Source organism: Typopeltis vanoorti, chromosome 18 (assembly GCF_054136105.1).
Source record: "Typopeltis vanoorti isolate ZY-2024b chromosome 18, IOZ_Tvanoo_1.0, whole genome shotgun sequence".
Lineage (NCBI taxonomy): Eukaryota > Metazoa > Arthropoda > Arachnida > Uropygi > Thelyphonidae > Typopeltis > Typopeltis vanoorti.
Genome location: NC_143566.1, coordinates 14,469,097 through 14,493,500, shown reverse-complemented (window position 1 = coordinate 14,493,500; position 24,404 = coordinate 14,469,097). Strand labels below are relative to the sequence as shown.

General features: G+C 34.3%; 1 protein-coding gene across 2 annotated transcripts in view; it reads left to right on the top strand.

Moving 5' to 3' along the window:
- The window catches only part of LOC150096503 (nucleosome-remodeling factor subunit BPTF-like), a 425,630-nt gene that overhangs the window by 366,144 nt on the left and 35,082 nt on the right, over positions 1 to 24,404 (top strand). For both annotated transcript variants that reach the window (XM_090407800.1, XM_090407799.1), the window contains exon 23: positions 8,027 to 8,111. In XM_090407800.1, the coding sequence (XP_090263926.1) occupies positions 8,027 to 8,111 (85 nt within the window). The remainder of the gene's footprint in view (positions 1 to 8,026; positions 8,112 to 24,404) is intronic.

Sequence of the window (24,404 nt, the reverse complement as noted above, 5' to 3'; positions counted from 1 at the left end):
CTGTGACAGTGAATGAGTTTAAGGCGAGGTATGATAGATACTGTATGAATGTCAAATAGTTGTGATGAATATGATTTGGGGCCTCCCTCGATGAGTCTAATGACTCCCTGGAGTTGCCCGTAATAATAGTAATAGTAATAATAATAATATTTGATTAAATTGCAGGTGTAGCATTTATATATGCTTTAAGTAGTTCAGCCTGTATATTGTCACTCCCAAGTGTGCTTTATTATTTTTTGTTTTCTCTACTGCCTGAGTTATTTCTAGTTTAATTATAGTTCCTGTATTTATTTTAAGTATTTCTACTTCTGGTGTTTTTGGTATTTCTTGTTCTAAGCTTTCTATTTTTCCATTTAAAATTTCTTGGAAATGTTCTACCCATTCTTTTTTCTATGTCTGCTTCATTTGTGAGTAACTTTCCTTGTTTATTTTTTACAGGTCCTTCTCTTTTAAAACTTTCCAGTTAATTTTCTTGTTATCTCAAACAACCTCTTTGAGTCAAATTTACTTGCTGCTGCTTCGGCCTCCTCCTTACACATTTCCTCCAGGAAAACTCTTCTATCTTTCCTTGCAGTTATTTTTACCTGTCCATTTTTAATCCTGTATCTTTCATTTATCCTATTTCTTTTATTTTCTTCTGTACTTTGCAAGAAGTGTATTTCATAAAGCTTTCCTTTCTTCACATAATTTGATGGTTTTTTTCAGAGATCCATTGTTTTTGATTCTACTCTGCCTTCCCAGAACTTCTTTGGCGGTACTATTAAATATATTCTTTATTTTTCCCAGTTCTCTTCGATGTCTATTTCCTTATATTGTTCTATAAGGCTTCCATATTTATTCCTTAATGTTACTTTATATTTGTCTTTTGCATCGTTGTTTTTCACTTTAGATATATTGTATTTAATTCTTGGGTTCTTGCCTTTAAATATTTTTCTTAGTTTCATTTTTATTTTTGCAATCAATAATAAGTGCCTGTAAAGGCATCTGCACCTCTCCAATCTCTACATCCATCAAAGAGGTTCTCCAAGGTTTGTTTATTAAAATATGGTCTATTTGGTTTTGGCTTTTTTATCAGGTTATATCCAAGTCTGTTTATGGACGTCTTTATGTTTAAATAAGGTTCCTCCTATGATCATATTGTTAATATATCTCTTTCCTTATCCTTACACTTTGTTGTACTTTATATTATCCTTATACTGTAATCTTATTTTTCTTATATACGCAAATAAACGTTTATCCTTTACAAAATTTTCTTTCCTCTTATTCTAAACAGTCTTGTTGGCCTCCCTACAGTTTAATCACACAACATTCTGATAGAGTTCACCCGATAAGCATTAACAAAATTTATATTTTTACTGCGCCAGCTAATACCTAGGATAGACGGGACTCTTAACCAGGATGGCTCTCTCAGAATGACACGTGATGATTAAACCGAAATAAACCTTATACCTCCATTCGCTTATCTCTTTCTTACAGTCGTGGCTCACTTTAATCATTCATACACTATCCCACTAAGTTCGTTATTATTTTATGAGTGGCTGTTTGAATTCATATGACAAAACAGGTCAGGCAGGTACTTGAAAGAAATAATTTAATAAGCTCAAGGTATTATACAAGTATACAATATAAACATAATCAGAAGTATTCTCAAGTAAAGACATAGGCTCAAACTAAGTACACTAAACGCACAAACAAACTTGCATAGACCACTAATATAAACATTTTCAACATTAATTCTTAGGCACTTGTTATTCCTTCTTCACACACGTGGTCATTAGTTAACCTATTTTATACACTACTATTAGCTCATACAGAGATACACTCGGCCTTGTAGGGCAAACAAATGTTAAATAAATGGGCCTGAGCCAAGTCACAGACAATTCTTATAGTTCCATAAAATTAGTTCATCTTGCATACTCTCTTAGGGGATCACACTCTTCTATGACTGGAAATCACAATACAAAAGTCTACCTTACCGTTTCTGATTTGATGCTTTGTCTCTTTTCCTGCCTTGTCTGGTCATCAAGGCCTTCTAGCTTAGTTTCCTATTTGGTTGTCTTCGATCGGACTACACGAATGGAATCTCAGCGGAAAAGATGGGAGGTGGCACGGGAACATCGCCTGAAACGGACAGCACCTGCTTGGTTCCTCCGTCGCACGACAAAACACAGCTATCCTAGTCCAAGGATATAGCTTGGCACATTCCAAATGCTGCGACAGACGAACCAATGCCTTTCACAGCCAGCCAGGGACTTCTCCGACGACGAACTCGACCTATGTCCGAGAGAGAGGTCAGGAACCAGGAACCCAAAAAAAAGCCTCGAATGTTGTTTGCATGGCCTTTTTGTAATCTTTTCTCATCTCGTTATTTCTCAGCCGTCGCGATGCCTACCAATGCGATCACGTGTATTTATGTCATTCTATTCAGTTCCCTCTATTTTTTCGCACGTGCGCATGGTTTTCTCTTCCTGGAAAGCTCTTTAGTTTCTCTTTCCAGTAACTTCCTTCCCTCCTTTGGCATGCATAACACAGGATGGTTAAAAGTGACCCTTGAACTCTGGCTCACAGCTCAGCTACTTTAGTACAAGAAACTGGGTTCTTAAATAGATTTAACAGCTTACATTGATTTCTACATCTGGCCCACACGTATTACATATTATATTTTACAAGCATTTTATACAGTTCTATACAACTCCTTGTTCTTAAATTGATTTGCATTCACAAAGTTATCCTTTTCTATTGTCAACATTCCACATTTTCTGCCTAAGTTGAATTAAAGTTGTGACCTGAATATTTTATGTTAAAACATTTCTTAGCTTATTCAGGACACAACAATATCATTGAAAGTGCAAAAGTCTTGTAGGATTTCCCCATTTTCATTACAGTTTCCTAGACCTTCTTTTCCCATTATTCGTTCATATCCTACATTACTATCTCCTACTTTTGCATTCATGTCACCTATAATTAAAAACATATCTTTACTTTTTACTTCATCTACTTTTTTTTGCAGCATATTGTAGAAGTCTTCTTTCTCTTCTGTTTTTGCATTGTTTGTTGGTCCATGTATGTTTATTATAGTCACATTTCTGTATACAGGCGTGAACAGATGGCATCAATGGCAATATCATTAAAAACGAGGATATTAGGAAAGAACTTGACATTGTCAGTATCCAGGAATGCGTTAGCAGAGCTAATCTCAGGTGGTATGGTCACTTAAACAGAATGGGTGAAGAAAGATTAGCAAAACAAGTGTTCTCTGCCAGGTTGACAGCAAAATGACCCAGAGGAAGACCAAGATATAGGTGGATTGATACGGTACAAACTGGCTTAGACGATAGAAATATAAGATCTGATAATATTGGAGTCTTGACAAGTAACAGACTGATTTGGAGGAAAATTGTAGATAGGAAGTTAGTAATGATGTAATTTTTTTCATGTAGTACTATCATATCCTGTACACCCCTTGAGGGTACATGGCAGGAATTTGATGATGATGACATTTCTGTATTTAGTTTTAAATCTAGCTTTGATAATTCTTTCAGAAACTAGTTTCCATTCAATTAGTACTCTTCTAAGATCTGTTATTAGCATGAAAGCTACACCTTTTGCTATGTGTGTCATCTTCATTCTGGTTTCCAGAATATAAAATGTGTTTGTTTGTCGTTAGTTGGATTTCTCCACTACCATTCCATCTTATTTCGTTTAGACCTAGTATTTCTATTTTGTATCTGTCCATTTCTCTGGTTAGTAAATTAGCTTTTTCACTTTCATACAAAGTTCTAATATTCCAGCATCCAATTTTGGTTAAAATTTTGGGCTAAAGAGGTTTTTTTCTTGGAGTTTTTCGCCTATCAGCTTCCCTAATGGAGTTTTCACTAGCTTGCTTCATTTTCTCCAGTACTTCTCCCTCTTGGTTTTATGTCGGTTTTCCAACAATGGTTGAGGTTTCTGTAGTAATATGTTTTTTGCATATTGTGGTTGCTAGCCACAAGTACAACCCTCATCTGGGCTTGGGACCAGCATTGTCGGAGTTATCAGTTAGATACACTGTAGTACATTTCAAGCCAACATCCTAAATCCACTTCACAATGGAAAAAGAATCAAAGTAAAGCTTAGTATACCATACTGTTGTACTGTAAGATATTTGCACAAACAGTCGCACTATCATCCAGCACAACAGTACTACAGGGCTCAACAAATACACTCACCTACCTCACTCACGGCAAGTAGACTGGACAAAATAGAATATTCTTTATTTAATAAAAAATACTTTCTAAACAATTTTTTTTAACTTTAAGAAAAACATATAAGAATATACATCATATAAAGGGCCATTCTAGTAACAAAAATGTAATAAATTATATTTTCCAAAATATAGTGTTTTTACTGTTCTTCTTATTATTGTTTATTCTTCTTCTTGGAAATGATTGCCAAAGAACAATATGGCACCAATAATCGCTTTACGGAATTCCTATCAATTTATTGGATATATCATTAAAAATGGTGGGGAGGTACATTTTTTGCATGGCAAGTAGGATGTTGCATAAGTTGTGAAGTCCTGTTATACTAAAAACATTATAACACAGAGCAAGAGCTGCCTGTTCTGAAGATACTGGACTCTTATCATTTCACTTACACTTTTTTTTTAGCCAGTGACAATAATCCCCAGAAAATAGAGAAAATACTAAATACTTCAAACTATTTCAAACAACTTCAAACCCCCTCCCTTCCCTAATTACACAAAGAAATATATTGAGCACTTGCATGCAAGCACACTGGTAGTCACACACAGACTGATTGTAAAAGAGGGCTCTTTTGGCAATGTGATGTAGCCAAATTTAAATTTGGAGAATTGTGGCATATCCATGGGATGGTCTGCCACCCTGGAACAGCTGTAGTGTAAATAAAGAACATATATTCTGTCTTCTAGACAGATATTGGCAATTCTTTCCATTTGTTCAAATATTTAAGCTTGCAAGAGCAAGATATACTGTAGACTCTGGGATAGTCCAAATGGTAGCTAGGCTCTTTATGTTAGCAAATAAGGCTAGCTAATTTTTGGCCTAAAGGAGGTCTTTATGTTATACTTTTTAAGAATGCATGGAATTTTTTATAAGGTGCTCCAGATCTAGATTTTTTGTGTTTTGGATATATTTGAGGTGGGGGGGGGTAGCTAGGCAGAGACCTCTGTTGATTTTGTTCAGGCAAAGCCATTGGCTAAAAATTTATCCCAAATATGAGTGATTTTATTGGGGATGCTAATACTTGACCAGCATAAGACAGTTCTAGTGAACGGTACAGGTTTCACTTGTAGGTTTTGTTAAAATCATACTGCTGGGAGAGGTGGTAGGTGGTCAGTGTACTATCCAGTGTGAGTAAGTTTTTTGTAGACTTAAAAGGATAAGAATCCATTTTAAGTAACTAGAGTGTCAAGTAATGGCAGACAGTTATTGTTTACTTTTTCAGTGATGAAACAGGTCCTTAAGTGCTAACTAAGGTATGGAAAAAAAAAAAAAAATAGGGCCATGTTTTCAAAATGTTCCATGTAAAGATTGCTGGAGGAGGGGGTGGAGGTCCTTTGCTGTATCTTCAATCTTCTTGTAGGTTTTTTCCCTGCAAGGTAAAATAACCATGGTGAATAAAGCTCATATGTGTAAGGGATAGAAAGTCTGAATGAGTTCTGTGGTTAATCATATGCCAAACTGGCAATCCTCATATGTTCACTTAAAGGCAAACTCTCTCCTTTATAACATCCAGGAGTATATGAGGTGCCCTGTACTTGTGACCTGGCTTAGTATGGACTATACAGGAAGATCTGTTGACATCGGCCTCAGATTGTTGTTTGAGCAATACTTGTGCCATAAAGTTTAACAAATTAACATGATAATTAACGTAAGGAAAAGGGTGAATAATTTATTTAATAGACAAGTATTTCTACCTGAAAATCACAGATAATCAGTAACATCAAGCAGTTTCTTAATTAGCATTGCAAACCATAAGAAATACATTTGGTATCATTGTTATGGCAAGTCCAGACTAGCAGACTATGCCTTGGAGACCCCTTTACATAGGATTAAATGGAAGAAAACAAAAGTGCTCAGTAGCAACTTTAAAACATTCCCCAAACCTCGACAAGTATGGCTGTATGAATTTGCCAAAATTCTGGTGACAGTCATTTGCAGATTAATGCTTGTTAACCTTTTTGTATCCAACAACTGATGGTGCCAATTAGGACATTAGTTCTTAGTGTTTTCTATTACAATTAAACTGTTCCTACTATTAACTAATTGTTGCTGTTTGCATACCGTGGCAAACTGTTTATGCTTTGAAGATGCTGGGTATAAAACCTGCAGAATATCAGTGACTAAGTAAATAAATATATTATTTATTTTCTTATTAGTGTTGCATATATGCATAATAAGGCACATTATTAGTTGTCAGTGTATTGATGCTAGTATAAATCCATACTTCAGATATACAAATTGTTAGCATTCTCTCTTTTTTGGCTTCTATCATTTCTGTTCTGAAACAAGGGATTTAATGATTAAATTTGAATAAATTGTCACAATAAATGGACATACATTGCTATTATCACAATAAAAAAAAAAATTAAATACGTTATTCAAGTAATAACTAATCATTTAATTATTATTGAATTCTTAATATTTTTTTATATTATATTGTGCTGTGAACTGATGACTAAATGACAAAAATACTATTACAAAAATACTATTATATGCTGCTGCAGTAATTAATTGGTGTATGACTCTTGTGATCAGTTTCGATACTACATTGTTACTTTGTTACATGACCATTTTGCCTGTCATCTCTCTTCACTCCATTATGAGCCATCACTATGCAAATATCAACACTAAACTTATTTTTATGAATTTTTACTAATGAAAGCATAAAAGTAAGGGAAATTTATAGTATAACATATTTATGTATAACTACCTACTAACTGAAAAACTTTGAAAACAATAAGAACATAAAAACTTAAAGTTCAAAGTGAGGCATCTATGCTTTAAAGTGACCAGTTATAAAATGAGCAGTCATCATGCTCAAAAGGGTTTTTATCTTCCTACTTCCCCCCTTGTCTCGTTGTGATTCCTGCAACTCTTCCCCCTTCATTTCCACATACACATACCTAGAGGAGAGTTCTGCTCACTTGGAGAACCACTTATGTTCGGCAGCCCTTTCATGAATAAATGGTGTAGGAGAAAACGGCCTGTTTCCAGGCTACCATCCCAGTCATGCAACTGGAGATTTTTCTTTCTTTAGTGTTGCATGAAAAATTCAGTCAAAAAATGAAACTGAAGGCTGTAGCTAAAGTGATTCAGAAACATTAAAGCACAAATATCAGAAGCTGAGTGCATGAAACCATCTACATATTGTTTACCACAAATAAAAAAGCAACAATTTTACACTGAACAAATATTCATAATGTGTTACTACATTATCTTAATTTTTTCAGTAAATATTTGCATTTAAAATACTTCATTCAACTTGTATTTGTTAAGTTGCAAGTTTAGAGTACTGCAGTGCTTTGCACTGAAAAATAGATCCATATGGTAGACCATACCAACTACTTATGTATTTTCAGGTGGTATTAATTTCTATACACTTCTTTATATATCTTAATATTAGCATTAGTAGTATTCTGGACTGCCACGAAATTATAGGATTCTTGCTAGTGGATGGAACATCCACTACTTACACTGTGGTACTTATACTTAATATTGAACTCATTTAGCATCAGCCCATGTGCACTATTCATGTTAGCAGTGCATTGCACTCACACTCAGCCTATATGAATTATATTAGATATTTGTGAAAGTTATTTAATGGAGAAGCAGTGACATGAAGAAAGTGTTTTTGAGATAGAGAGTTGCTGTGAAAATATTCCTAAGATACAGTTAGCATATAAAGTTTGAAGGTCACTGAGTTTAGGTTACTGAAAAAGAAAGTAAGAGATGATTGTGTTTATTATTGTTATTATTATTAAACTGCATACACTTTACTTTAGGCACATAAGAACGCTTGGCCTTTCCTTCAGCCTGTTGACCCAAAAGAAGCTCCAGACTACTATAGGGTTATTAAAGAACCAATGGGTAAGATTTTTTTTTTCCTCAGAAAGTTCAGGGACAGAAAAGTTTGTCCCTCAACTTGCTTTTGGATTGGAATAAACTCTTTTTTTTAAATTGTAAAAAAATGTAATTTTTTTTATATTGTGTTTTTAAAATTTTTATAATGTTGTTTACCTCAAAACAGATAAAAACAACAACTTTATACTCATCAAATATTCATAATGCGTTACTGCAGTATATACTGTAATCAGTGCTTCCCAAACTTCTGGATGCCAGGTCCCCTTTGGAAAAATTAAAATATTTCACCACCACCCTCCCTCGAAAAAAAATCGTAATATAGACATATATTATTATAATATTTATTGTATTTATATTCAATTCAAAACATACACAGTGAATATTGCAAATATCAAATGCAAATATTGCATTTTTAGCATCTTACATACACATTTGACATGGCACATAATCTAATTTTTATATAGATAGATATATTGCTATTGTACATTTGCAGTACAAGCACATGAAACATAAAATGATTAGTAATAAAGAAAGAATTAAAAACATAAAAGAAGTTTAATAACAATTTAATGTGATGGATGTGTTTCAATACTGCTGCACAAAAAGTCAATATCAAGTGAAATATTTGAAACTGCAATTCTTAGATTTCTGCTTTGAAATGAAACTTATATGAATAAGCATATATTTACTAATATTCATTAAGCGCTGAAATACGCAGGAAGCAGAATTTGTGAACCAGCACCAATGTGTGATTTTTTTCCATTAAAATATAAAAAAATAACAAAAAAGAAATAATAAAAATTAAATATGTTTCTTTTAAGATAAAAAAAAATCTACTTAGTCTTAAAACATTTTAAATTCGTTTTCATTATTTCATGGCCCCCCTCAACAAAACCTACATCCTCCAAGGGGGCCGTGGCCCACAGTTTGGGAAGTGCTGCTATAAATGACTCATCAGGTATATATATATCTTTATAGAATGGACTGTCATTTTGTCTATAGAAGTAGACTTTGATGCATGAAATTTCTTGACTTTCTTTATAATATCAGAATATTGAAGTAGACAATGAGATTTATTTGTGCCTATGGTTACACAAAAGATTCTCAGAAGGAAGTGGAGGAAATTTTTGAGGAATTAGAAAAAGCAACTGACAATGAAGAAGGAAAAGTTAGTCCTTGTTGGAGATCTAAACAGCAGAGTACGAAATGATTACCACACATTGAAATATTTTGGAAAAATTTAGAGAAAAGAGCAAAGCTAATAATAAATGACAAGTGCCTGCTGGATTTTTGTTCAGGAATGAAGTAGTTATTCCTAACACCATGTTCCAACGTGAAAATGTGCCCAAATTCACATGGGGAGAAGATGTAAGAAATAAAAGTTTCATTGACTATGTTGTTGTTGATAGTGATATTTTCCAGTGATGTTAAGAATATGCAGAGGATTTGAAATAGAAAGAGGTCGCTTTTTAGGATAAAGATAAAATAAAAGGATAAAATTGAATTTCATATTGAAAAGAAGAGTGTAAAAAAAGTTTTAAAATGAATCAAAGTAGAGCAGCTTTCAGAGCTAAACTGTAGACTAAAATACACAAACATTAAATTAAAGATACCAAAAATTATATATTGGGTTAATCGATTATCCAAGTGTAAGCAAACAAAGTTTGCGCCTGAAGTATCTTTCAGTATTATATCAACTCGTGGCAAAGGCGGTATAACTTCTCATCACTTGCCTTATTATCCCATAATGCAAAGCACATCTCCTTGCGGACATGTATAATGCTATGCATTAAGGGAAGGGTCACTGCCCAGACTGGTTTCGACCTTTATTGAGGTCTCATCGGTGGGAGCCAGACCCAGCAAGGCAAGTGATGAGAAGTTATACCACCTTTGCCACGAGTTGCCTCAGTCCTGAAAGATACTTCAGGTGCAAACTTTGTTTGCTTACACTTGGATAATGGATTAAACCAAATATATAATTTTTTGGTATCTTTAATTTATAATGTAACCAAGTGAAAAACTTTCAACATACACAAACATTATTCAAGAAAAAATAAAAGAGTTTGAAAACAAGAACCAAACCTTGAAGATTCATTGGCAAACCCTGTAGAAAAGATTGATTCAGCCAGAGAGGCTTGTGGTGAGGTCGTCTGTAAGGAAAAAAAAAATTAGAACTCCATGGTGGACTCGGGATGTTAAAGAGGCATTGGACGAAAAGAAGAAAGCATATCAGAAGTTCTTGGCAAGTAAGTGTGTAAAACTTGCTAAACAAAAGGCACCGGAAAATTTTTATAAAAATATGAGGAAGTGGCAAAATATTCTGGAGACTATTGTAAAAGCTTAGAAATGGAGGAAAGAATACTGTTAAAAGAGTTAGAGATGATAAAGATGACATAAAAACTGGAGATAAAGATATGAGATGCATCCAGAAAATAAGGTCTGTTCAGAATTTACCACCAAATAAGATATGGGAGAGGAGTTGCACATGTGGTAGCATAGAGTGACTCAGCTAGTTGTTAACCATTTTACTTTCATTCCATTATCATTTGTTTTCTATGAATATTTTATAATGAATGCTCTAAAAAAAAAATTCTGCCAATTGCAAGGTTCGTGGTGTGATACAGATTTTGTTGACAGAAAACAATAGTACTGCATAAATTCATTGACGACTGTGTAAGATTTATGGGCCTAACTTAATGAGTGACAATAAAGTTAGGCAGCGGTGTCCTTTGTTTAAAGAAGGGTGTAACAGTGTTCAAATAATCTGTCACCACTCTTGGCTGGCCACTGTGCTCTTCGTGAATATAGTTGCATATGAGTAATCTAAATTACTCATTCGCAATCCCTCTCCCATATCTTATTAGGTGGTAAATTCTGAATGGACCTTACTTTCTGGATGTGTCTCGTATCCTTGATGTATGAAGTAATTACATCCAAAGATTGCTAAATGAAACAAACAGTGACAGTGCATTGATAGAAAATATTCAGGAGATATGCAATCACAAATACATATCAATACTTGAAGTAGAAAAAAAGCCATCAAAAACGTTTAATGTGGAAAGGCAGCTGGAGTTGATGAGATATGAAATGCTCAAGTATTGAGGTATAAAGTTTTACAGTGGCTCATGTGTTAAGGTTTAAGTGCTGGGAAAAACTCATGATAAAAGTTCAATGGGTTGGGTTGAAACAGCACTAAGAGACAATTAAAAATAGTATATAATGTTTCCAATATTTTATCTAAGTTACAAAGACATCATCAGGTAGTACAAAATGAGACTTGTAACACACACACACAAAGGCAGCAAAACTAACTATAACATGTGGATAAAAGACAAGAGTCCTAACTAGTTGGGGGTGTCATCTATGGACACCTCTTGGTGACCTAGGATGTAAACTGGGATCTCAAAGTATTATTGTTTCCCATATTTTTGGAAGTTTTATTCAATCTTATGTAAATTAGGCTGATTTTTAAGAGCAGCATCAAATTCTAAAAATAGTCTTTCTCTTCTGAATATACTGTGATGGAGCATGATGATCTTTTTCCAGTTGATTCTGTGAGCTGTATCCCAAGCATGGTCAGCAAGGCAGATTGACCATAGTCGTGGCTGCAGATGTATTTTTTATATTCTTCCATTCGGATGGTTGCTGATCTTCCTGTCTGTTCATAGCAGGCCAATTTGCAGGAACAAGGAACGCCATATACACATCTGGAACTGAGAAGGGAAGGAGTTTACCTTTAGTAGAGTGAATAAGGGTAGCCTGTTTAAGTGGGATTTGAAAGTGATGCAAAGATTGCATTTCTTTAAGATTCTGGATATTTTTTTCTGATGTGCCTCGGACATAAGGGATGGTGATAGCATTACCGGACTCTTTCTGAAGAGAAGGTCGTAGATTGGGGGAATGATTATTATTTTTTTGATAATGTGGGAACTGTAATCGTTAAATAGAAAAGTGTGATGTATGAGTTCTGTGCAAGGTCTCATTTAAACAAAGTATAATCTCTATGCTATAGGTAGTGTTTTTATTATACCATAGTTGCTAGTAACGAAGAAATGCATCAACAAATAAATATGATTGGTGTGAAAAGTGTAATCATAATAGCAGACATTAATTATCTGAACATTGATTGGGTAGCTGTGAAATCACATGAGAAGAATGAAACTGAATTTATAGCTATTGCGAGACAACTTCCTCAAGCAGCATGTGATAAAAGGAACTTGAGGTCAAAGAATGTTAGATTTAATTATAGTGTCAGAGGGTATTTCAATTAAAGATGGTGACTATTCTGCCTCTGGTTGGTGACAGTGATCATTTGGTAATCATGGGAAGTGGCTTATGAATGTTCCATTCAGAAAAGGTTACATGCTGAACTACAAAACAGGAAATTATGACCACCTGAGGGGTATGCTGGATTCTGTGCCATGGTATCGGTAATTGATGGGAAGGATATCGACAAGGCACGGGAAGTGTCGCTTTATCGATATCCTTCAGCTTGTAGAATAAATAGAGTAGAAGTGAAATGAATGTGTAAAGTAATTGAGCAAGAGATTGGTAAGAAAAAGATGATGTGGAGGGAATATCGTGTGCATGAGAATGGTGTCACTTACGATTATTATAAGCAACAGACCAGAAGAGCCACAAGTATTGTATGGAAAGCTAAGTCTGATTATGTAAAGAAACGCTCTGCAAATTAAAGACAACACAAAAGAATTCTGTCATTATCCTTCAAGTAAAAGAAATAATGAATTTGAAAGAATAACTCTACTGAATGGAGATGGTATGTGGGTGACTGATGCAGAAGTGATTCTTCAACTAATGAGCAGCCATTTTGCTAAAAGCTGTCAACCTGGTATATGCACTCACCATATGAGGAAACTCGTAGATGAGAAGGAAGTACTAGAGCAGTTGCACAAATTGAATAAGAAGCATGGGTGCAAAAAGAGTGTTCAGCTGAACTGGCTGTTCCCTTGACTAGACTAATATAATTTGAGTCTCAGAACAGGAAAGATTCCACAGGAGTGGAAACAACGTATAGTAATCCCATTTTACAAGCGTGGTGCAAAGACCTAGGTATCCAAGTATCAATCACTCAGTATCTCAGGAGTGGTGGTGAAGATTTTGGAAAAGTTTGTTAGGACTTGCATTCAGAAATGGATTGACAGAGAATCTCTACCTTGCAATAAACTGCATGGGTTTACTAAGGGAAAGTTATGTTTTAGCAACTTGCTCACATTCTATAATAATGGTACCACTGAATTAGAAAAGAAGAATGGATACACCATGATACATTTGGATTTTGTTAAGTTTTTTGACATAATACAGCATGGAATACTGTTGCATAAATTGGAGAATGTGGGAATGGATTATAAACTATTGGCATGAATAAGAGGATGGCTGACTGACACATATACCAAAAAGTGGTATATGGGGCTGTGAATCTGCAAGATTCAAGGTGTGCCTCAAGGATCAGTCCTTGATTCATTGTTATTCAATCTGTACATTAATGACATAGAGCTATTTGCTGATTATGCAAAGATAGGTAGGTAATCAGGAGTGCTGCTGATATGCAGCACTTGCAAAATGATTTGAATAAGCTGGAGTTGTGCATGTGAAAATGGCTGTCATTTCAATGTTAATAAATGCAAAGTTATGCACTTTACTATGATTAGATATCCAGTGTCATATTATATTGGCAGGATTATGCTTGAAGAAACTGAGGCTAGTTACCTTGGAGTTTAAGTAGGCAGGAAGTTGGAGTTCACGGGTTATATAACAAAAAATTTTAAATACAACTTGGAGAATAATGGCAATGCTGAAATGAACCTTGACATGTAAAGATAAGGAAGTCATTTTGCCTTGATAAGACCGCGTGGACTATTGGACACAGGTCTGGTCTCCCGGTTTCCATGGTGCTGATACAGTGGAAAGTGTGTAAAGGAGATTGTTAAAAATGATATCAGGATTGTGGAATACTGATTATGAAGACAGATTGAGAATTTGTATGCTGCAGACACAAGCAAACAGAAAAAAGAGGGATGATATTATTGAGACTTGCAAACTTCTGAAAGGGTTATATAGAATTTCAGTAGATGGAATTTTTCATTTTATGAAAAGTGGAGGAATGAACATGAAGGCATCCATGGAAGTTAAGAATGAATGCTGTCAAGAAGTGGGTTAGGGCTAGATTTTTCTCTCATATAATAGTACTGATTGGAATGGGATTGCCGTTGGATGTTGTGTGTGCAAGTAGCGTGAATCAATTCAAGAAGAGGTATGACAGCTGGTGTGAATAGTATGACCTCCCTCCATTCCTGACTTCCTGGAGATCTCTTAATAATAATAATATTATTAAGAAAGGGGGATGATAGGAAATTTTGTGAATGTATCTATCTGCCTATATGGATATGAATTGCATTGTGAAAGAAAGTGTATTAAATCTGATATCAAAATTGGAGATGTTCTCAGCTCTTTACTTTATGCAGATGATGTTATACTTCTAAATAATCCATTTCATTTTAACTGATGGATCTGAGAGCTGGGTTAGAAATAAAACACTTGATCAAAGACTGGAGACCCTAGATATGAGAGTTCTGAGAAAGATTAGAAGAGTGAACTACGTGGCTTCAATGACAATATCATATTAAAAATGAGAATATTAGGAAAGAACTTGACATCATTAATTTTGGTATGTATTAGCATAGATCAGTGGTGGGCAAACTGTGGCTCCCAAGACAATATTGATTTTCATTGCCATTTTTTCTATACTTTTATATTAATAATCTATAGTAGTACAGTCATCGTTTAAGAGGACGCCCTGGTTTTCTTTTTCCTAATGGCTTGTTTTGGTCATCTTTCTGTTTTCATTCTTTGAACGTGTTCCATCCATTTTTGTTTATATTTTTTAATTTTTTCTATTACTGGTTCTTGGTTTAATTCTTTCATAATTTCTTTGTTTCTTTTGTAATCAAATAGGGTATACTTTGCAGTTTTTCTCATAAACGTCATTTCTGCTGTTGTTAATCTTTGTTTATCTTGTTTTATTGTCCAGATTTTGCTTCCATACATTAAGACTGGTAGGGCTAATGTATTGTATACTTTTAGTCTGGTTTGTTTTTGAACTAGGTTTGGTTTAAATATAGAGTTAATTACACCTGTTATTTTTAAATATTTTGCAATTTTTATGTTTATATCTTTTTCATTTTCATATGTGATCGTACATCCTAGGTAATTAAATGAATTCACGTCTTCTAAGATCTTGTTATCTATTACTATTTTAGTTCTTGCTGAATCTTGTCCTTTAAAGGCCATAGTTTTTGATTTTTCTGTTGATATTATCATACCATAATCTTTGGATATCTCATTTAGATCTAAAATAGCTGTACAGTATGTATAGTAGTACAGTATGTACCAATATTAGAATATTTTGTTTTTTTGAATATAGTGGTACAGTATGTACCAATATTAGAATATTTTGTTTCATAAATGCTTTAAAGAGATACGTAAAAAACAGATATTTTGAAACTTTAAATTTTTAGCTTTTAAATGATACCAGTCAAAGGGGTTGTTAACGTGGATTTTATTATTGTATTTGGTTGGTAAAAAATGTTTCAACATTTCATGGCCTGTGTCGCTCCAGCCAAAATTAGTTTCAAAGTGACTACTATGATCACTCCATTTCCTGGACTCTGCGTCATAACTCTTCATGCATTACACATAAGTTACGCGCTTGTGGTGGTATCAGAATATAACTAGTGTAGTGTAGTGTATATAAGTACTTTTCTGATTAATAAATTCTTAAGATTGATTTTAGTCAAAGTTATAAAACCCATGTTTATAATGACTGAGCAACAGAAGAGTATAAAATAGAAATACAAACAAGAAAAGAGAGTGTTTAACCAACAATGGGAGGACGATTTTGCTTTTACTTAAGGGTGAAAAGGCTCTGTGTCTTATCTATTATACAACCATCAGCCACTTTAAAGCCAGTAATTTAATGCACCACCATGAATGTAATCATAAAAAGTTTGCATCTGAATTTTCAAAGAGATTTGGCAACAAAGAAATTTGAGCACTTTTCGAACCTTAAATTAAGAATAACTGCTTTTCCTGATGCTGAAATTAAACACAGTAAACTGAAACAATATGAAGGAAACTTAGAAACACTTTATAATGATTTTGAGAATAGGTTTGAAAAACTAAAAAAGTTAAAGCCATGTTTTGAATTTCTTGTGAATCCTTTTGTGATTGATGTCATCAATGATGGATGTCGCTTCAATAGAGACAGAGCTTATTGAGCTGCAGGAAGATGTGGGTTTGAAGCTAGTACATAAAGGCTCATCTGTAACTGACTTTTGGAAATAAATCCCAGAAGCAAAGTATCCCAATCTTCAGAAAACTGGCTTCCAAATACTCTGTTTTTGGGACAACTTACTACTGTGAATCTCTCTTCTCTGCAATTAAATTTGTCAAGTCAAAACATAACATCATGCTATCCTCACTATTAGCCACCTCACTGAGCTTCTTAGAACATCTTTGACATCCTACGAGCCAGATTTTAAACTATTAACTGCACAAATGAAGACTCAATCTAAGCCTTCAACGAGTAGAGATTAAACATATCCTTCTTTGGTGAGTTATTTATAAATACAATTTTAAAATATTTTCATGTGGCTCTTATTACCAAAGAACTTGCCTACCCTTGGCATAGATAATCTCAAGTGGTACAGTCCTTTAAAGAGAATGGAAAAGGAAAGGAAAGCTCAGCAAAACAAATATTTTTTGCTAGGCTGGTGGGAAGAAGGTAATTCTTCCTTAGTGCTAAACTGTCATTAAATCTGGATCACTATAGGTTCCAGATTTGAAGCTAATATGTCCTTGCAATGTTATTACCTTACATTTAATGAATTAAAAGCACACTGAGGAAAATTTACAGTTTATATTTATTATTTATAGCTGGCCTACTTGGCCACGTGGTTAGTGTATCTGCTCTCCAGTCAAAAGGCTGCTGGTTTGAATCCCGCCATGGGCATGGATGTTTGTGATTGTCTGTGAAAATGGTAGTGGTGGGGGGTAGGCAGTAGATGGCATTGGTGTAAATGAGGTTCGCTGTAGCTGGTGGATTGGGTTGTGAAGACCGAGAGTTGTAGATTGAGTACCCTCCCTCGATGAGTCTTTGGACTCCTTGAAGATGTCATGTAATAATAATAATAATAATATTTCAGAGCAAAATAGACTACAAGAAAAACAGTTTGCAAATTTGAATAGTTAAATAATCGCATTTAAAATTGAAAACTACAGCTCTTTTTACAACAGTAGGATATGAAATCTAATAACAATTGTAAATGTTCATTTTTTTGGATAACTCTTTTCCAAATGTGCAAGAGAATTCTTGCATATTTAAAAGAGCTGCAGTGAATTGCTGTGTTCTGCCATTAGTACAACACTTTGTATTAATACACAGTCATGCAAGTTGTTGCCACATGAATAGAGAATTCAGTATACATCAGTTAGCGACAAGAATATACGAAGTATATTCTTGTTGCTAAAGAAACTGATGAAGTTTTCTTAGAATATGAGCAACAATGTCAAAAACATTTTTATTGGACAGTTCTCCCATTTTGATTTAGATCAGAGACCTGTTTAAGCAGATTTGATATTCTGAAATAATATCTGTTCACATTTTCTAAACCTGTCATTCAGTTGAAATTAATCATGAGAAATATGAATTACGTGCATGTCCATTAACTTGCTATGCCTGAATTCTGTGCCATGCATTAACACAATTCCCTATATTAATTGGAAAAACATGTCACATCTTCATCACAGTTCTTTCAAATTTGCAAGATATCAAAGAATCCTATGTAAACATTCTACATCAACCATATTTCAATAATTATGACTGATTCTATGTCTCTCTTGCATTTGAGAAAGAATTATTCAAAAAAAAAAAAATGAACATTTCAGAATTATGAGTTAATGTTCTACTGCTATAATTAATTAATAAACAAAGATATCACTTTGAAATTTAAATGTGATTATTTAATTGATTTGAATTTGTGTGTTAATTGTTTAACACATAATCCTTTTGATCTGTCTGCCAATGTTACATCTTCATCATTATTTTTAAAAACTAATGGTATTAGTTTTTTTTTAAAAAATAATTCTTTTATGTCCACTCAATTTATTATAATAATAATACCATAATAGGTTCAATTCCAGTTAGGGACTATAGGGACTTCTTTCATCTGGTTTCCAAGTTCAGCTGAAACTTCCCCTCCGGGCCTTTGCTGGAATGGTTGACTGAGTGGTTAGCATGCCTGCTCTCCAACCAATGGCTGTGGGCTCACATCCCACCATGGGCATCGATGTTTGTGATTGTCTTTAGGTGGCAGATGAATTTCATCATCGGTGGAAGACCACCACTGCTCTGCTGAAACCTTAAGTGACTTGAAAAAGTTCTATGTTTGTCTCTAAGAGCAGAGTTTCTGAACTACGTAAAAATAAATAAAAAATGACAAAACACATGTAATGTTGATAAAATAGGGAATAAATCCTTAGCCCACCCATGGTACAAAAATGTACTTTAGGTTTGCAAATAACCTTTTGTGGGTGGGAGCCACATAAGAAAAAGAAAATGTATAGTGGTATTGGCCTTTTTTTCCCCCCTCTTCTTGTTCTATAGCAGGAGTGTCAAACTCAAATTGGACTGCGGGACATTTGCTATAAAACTGTATTTCAAGTGGGCCGTAAAAAATTTTCGACTAAAAAAACCTACGCTAATTAGAATCGAAGGGAAGTGAAAAAATGAGTATAAATAAATTGGAAAATTAATAACAAAAATTTTATTTATTCTAAGCATTACAAGACATAAAATAATATTATAATGATTATGACAACTCAAAAAAAAAATAATATAAAGAATATTTTTATTATTAATATTTACAATACATAGCATTTAATCCAAATTAAAATGAAATTAAATTTTATTTAAATAAACAAAAATTTATATATTTATACATTCTAAAAAAAAAGTATAAACTCTCATTAATAACCATCACAAAAATTTACAGAGCGTGCTGTTAGTTTGAAATTTTTTGTGTTTGCGTTGAAATAAAATACTTATATATATATATTTTGGGGGGGGGGGGACCTATATTTTGAATTTTTAAAGGAATCTTTAAATGTTACCAAAAATATTTTGGGGAAAAATTATAATAATTTCGGGTTAAAAAATATATATATATATATACTTGCATAATATAATTATAATAATTTAATTTCAGTATTTTTTTTTTCCCCGACACTTGACGTTTATTATTAACCAGCCTGTCAAAATTTGGACTCAAAGATTGTGAGCATATGACCTTCGTTATGGCAGAAAGGTTGACGTGTGGGCTGTTTTGTTAACTTTTATACATGAGAATAATTGCTCACATAAATAGGTGCTTCCAAAATAACATAGAATATTTGCTGCAAACTTTTTTATTTCCGGATATTTTTGACCTAAATAACTGTATATTTTTGGTACACCAACTTCTTGGTATTTCGCTTTTAGAATGGAATCATTTTGGAAATCAATAAGTTCCGTTTGAATACAAATAGGAGCCTTTTCGAAATTAAAGGAAAAAGATCCGTAAAAAGCGAAAAAGCTTCTTGCACTTTGAAATCTTTAAATCGCCTATCAAATTCTTCTTTTATCTTTTCTAGTTTGGGATAATATTGAGAAAAGGTAAAACTTTGATTCTTATTGTTCAACTGTTCATACATAGGAAAGTAATTTAAAATATTCTCTTTTAAATGATTTTGAAACAAAACTAACTTACATCTAAAACTTGCCAGTGCATCATACATGTGTTATTAACTGATCTTTCCCCTGAAGTTTGACATTTAAATCATTCAGATGTTTGAAATATCAAACATTTGAATGATTTATCAACTAAGAATGACAGATTTTGTGCCCATGTCTGATCATTAAGAAATGCAACATCATGATTTTTCATTTCTAGGAACAATTTGATCTCCTCTAAAAGTAAAAAAAAAAGCTTTTTAGAACCTTATGACAAGATAACCAACGAATTTCTGTGTAATAGGGTAGCCCTTCAAATTCACTCTCCAAGTTTTTTTTTTAGAAATTGTGCAAACTGGCAGTGATTGAGGCCTCTGGATCGGATGAAGTTCACGGTATTTGTCACAGGCTTGAGTACGCTGCTCATTTCCAACATTTTGGAGCACAGGACCTACTGATGAATAATGCAGTGGAAAGATTGCAGTTTTGGAATGTCTGGATACATTTCCTTTAACTTTGCTGCAAGTCTTGACACAAAACCTTTATTTTTGCCTGTCATTGCTGGAGCACCATCAGTTATCACTGCTACGAGCCTGTTCAGAGGAAGTTGATATTTTTCAAAAATGCTCCACACGGCATTAAAAATGTCTTCCCCTGTAGTGGTTCCATGAATGGGAATCATTTCCAGGAACTCTAAAGTAATATTCATATTGTCGTCGCAAGCCCGAAGAAACAAAGCAACTTGAGCCATGTCGTGAATATCGAAACTTTCATCAAGTGCAATTGAAATGCACTGTACGTTTGCGGATATTTCTTGCAACTGGTGATGCAGATTATCTGCCATTTCGGTTATTCTTTCGATCACAGTATTTTTGGACAAAGAAATATCGCGAAATACTTGCACATTTTTTTGGGACATATGTTTTCGGCTGCTTTTATCATACACTCCTTAACCAAGGAACCGTCACTAAAAGGTTTGGAATGTTTCGCCAATAAATAGCTGATTTCATAACTGGCTCTCACTGCTGATTCATTATCTTTCATAATTTTTGAAAATACTCGTTGTTGACTTTGAAGTGAATTCATCATACTTCTTAATTTTTCTTCTCTCAGTTTACCCTCAAAGTGTGAATATTGTTCTTTGTGAATTTTATTGTAGTGCCTTTTTATATTATATTCTTTGGAGACACTAATTGTTTCGTTAGAAATAATGCACACAATTTTGTCCTTTGTTTCAGTGCAGAAGTAATTTAATTCCCATTTTTCTTGAAATCTTCTCTCATCAGCAATTTTTCTTTTTCTTGTTGGCTTGGAAAGCGACATTGCCTTGGTGAATAAATATAGTATTAATATTATTAACAATTTTTATAAAAATGTTTGAATAAAACCACACAAAACTGTACACCAGTGCACGATACTATTGCAAATAAAAATAAAAAAAATAATAAAAGGGATTCTCTCACTGCTAGATTGTTGTTGAATCGTGTTCGGTGCACTGACTTCGAAGATTACTGATTGACTGTAGCAGGCAATTATGAACTCATAGCTGAATTCCCATGAGTGCTTAAACTGCGCATCGCGTGAACAGCTGGTAGCCAATAGAATTCAACTTTTTCAGTAAGCTACCAGCAGTGTGCTGTAAACTAACAATGAAAGCATAAATATAGTTTACGACTGATTAGGATCGGATCTAACATTGAAATTGCGACATAAGTTTTTATTATTGCAATTATATTATAGCAGATTGTTGCATCCATGTTGTAACTATATAATTTTACGATTGATTAGGATCAGATCTAACATTGAAATTGTGATATAAATTTTTATTACTGCAATTATATTATAGCAGGTCGTTGCATCCATATTGTAACTATAAATGTCGTATGAAAAAAGAATAAATCGATACCGTATTTACTCAAATATAACTCGCACTTTTTTTCCACAAAATTAAAGCTAAAAAATCATGGTGCGAGATATATGTGGGCATTTTTAGAAACTAAAGTTTTCAAAAAAAAAAAAAACTGAAAATGGGGATGACTTACCAAGAATCTCCTCTTCATTATAGCTACTCTTAGCTTCCAGAGCGGTTTCCTTGTGTGCATTGTCAAAGTCATCTATCCAAATAGCGTCATCTTCTTTCCCATTATTCCAAGTAAAAATTACAAGAAATTTACAAGATTTTAGATACATAATAAAACACCCTTCACGAATGTCTGAGAAGTGAAAACAGAACATGAAATAGGCAGCAATGGTAGGCCAATAGAGATAGAGCAGCTATGAAGATGTGGATATGATTGGTGCGATATTAACAAAAGATCGCATTACCAAAACAAAAGTCAAGCCGACATTTTTGAGCTGAAACGCTAATTTTCTTCAACCAAATTCCATAATATCTGAAACTGTCTTAACAACATTCACTCTGTATGTCTTAGTTTTAACACATTTATGAATTTTATTGCAGCTTTGTGTTTGAGTTAGTGGGGCACTCACACATATCTAACTAAAAACAATAGATTTTAGTTTGACTGTGCTTGCCGGTGAAACATATGGTTTTGCTCAAGTCTAAACAGCATGGTTAATGTGGGAGGGGACATGTGATTCATTAGTTAGTGCTGTTTTTATACCAGTTGTCTCTAATTGCAGTTGGGGAAGGCATGTTGTTTACCGTATGGAGCGAGTTATTGTTCTGATGTGAAAGTGCTTAAACTTTATTTTCGTGTGCGATGTACAGTACATGCAAAATTTTTTAATTTCTTTTTTCATAAAGTAAAATCAGGGTACATGGGAGTTAGTCATATGCGAGGGCGAGTTATATTCAAGTAAACACGGTATTTCTATTTTATTATAAAAAGCAATCAACCTTTTTTTAAATGTTTCCTTGAGGTCGGGGGCGGCACGAAATTGCTTTGGGGGCGTGCCGCCAGTTTGACACCCCTGTTCTATAGGTTTCTTTTCATACTCTTCACTGATTTCTCCTGAGTCTTCTTTACACTCCCACCTTCCTGACCACCACTGGGATTCATTGCCCTGCATTGTCTTTGCCATAAAGTGTGATCCATAGACATCCAGGAAGAGATTTCTAGTAACCTTGCATTAATTTTTCCCAGCTGGGATCAACTCCCTGTGAGGAATCTGTTCATCATGAACAGGTTCACCATGAACAATGTCCATTACATTCAGTGATGATGGTATTGGCCCCTTTCATTCTTCCTCTTTTTTCATTGCTTTTCTTCCCATATTCTTTGATTTCCTTTTCCTCAGTCATTTTTACTATCCTGTCTTCCAGACCACCACCATCACTGGAATCCAAAGCCCCAACATTTAACATCTGGAAAGGGGGATCCTGGTAGTCTTGCACTATTTTGGCCTCAGTTTTGCCAAGTAGGGGTGGGTCTGGATGGCCTGGCCAGAATCGTTTTGCTAGTGAGGTTGCCTGCAAGGATCAATGGTATTACAGTAAGTCTCATACCCCATGATCCAGGGATGGGACTCGAGGCTTGTTGTGGTGCTGGTATAGTATCCATTGTGGTCCTGGTATTCCACTCCCAAGTGTAGTCATTGCCTTGCCTGTAAGTGGGCGTCCATGTGTTGCTCTGTGGTGGATATGAGGGGCTCTGGTGCCAAACAAAAAATCTCTTGAACATGAGTCCTTCATCATCAAATATTTCAGGGTCTCTGAGTTCCAACCAAGTACTGATACCATGTACTCATCATTTCATGACTGAAGTAAGAAAGAAAGGACATCTGATGCTAGTATCAATACATTAGTTTCTCATCATTCATTTAACAGGTGATAAGCCAGTTGGTAGCATAGCACGTCACCCTTCTCTATTCAGAAAGATTTAGAAGGATTGGCAGGATCTTCCCAAAACAGTTAGGAAATTATGTTCTGGTAATATTATTATTATTATTACATAGCACCTCCAGGTAGTCCAGAGACTCATCGAGGGAATGCACCTAATCTATAACTCTGTCTCCACCAACTACAACGAACCACAACTACACCAACACTATCTACCATCCACTACCACCAATAGTATTTTTACAGAGAATCACAGATATCCATGCCCACAGTCTTTTGGATGGAGAGCAGATACGCTTGGCCAACCACGCTGGCTATACTTGTGCAAACATCATGTCAGTAACACTCAGACAAACTACTCAGAGCAGCATCAATGGGTGAATTACCAATCACCTCATAAAACACTCAAATTCTTGTAGAGGAGTGATGTAGCAATGGGATCTCTTTGATGTTTCAGATAATGTGACAGGTATGAGGAGCATTATGATATGTATTGATGATCACTTGGTTGTCAACAGGAATATCATGCTCACTTTTGATACCTCCATTATTTGCAAAAGCAGGGTATCTCAACTGTACTGTTAGACTCTACATCCCTAATCCCCTGGGTTGCTTTAAATGTCATAAATATGGACATGCCCAAACTGTCTGTCATGGCTCTGCCACCTGTGCCTTGATGTGGTAGTAAAGAGTAAGATAATAAATCTTGCTC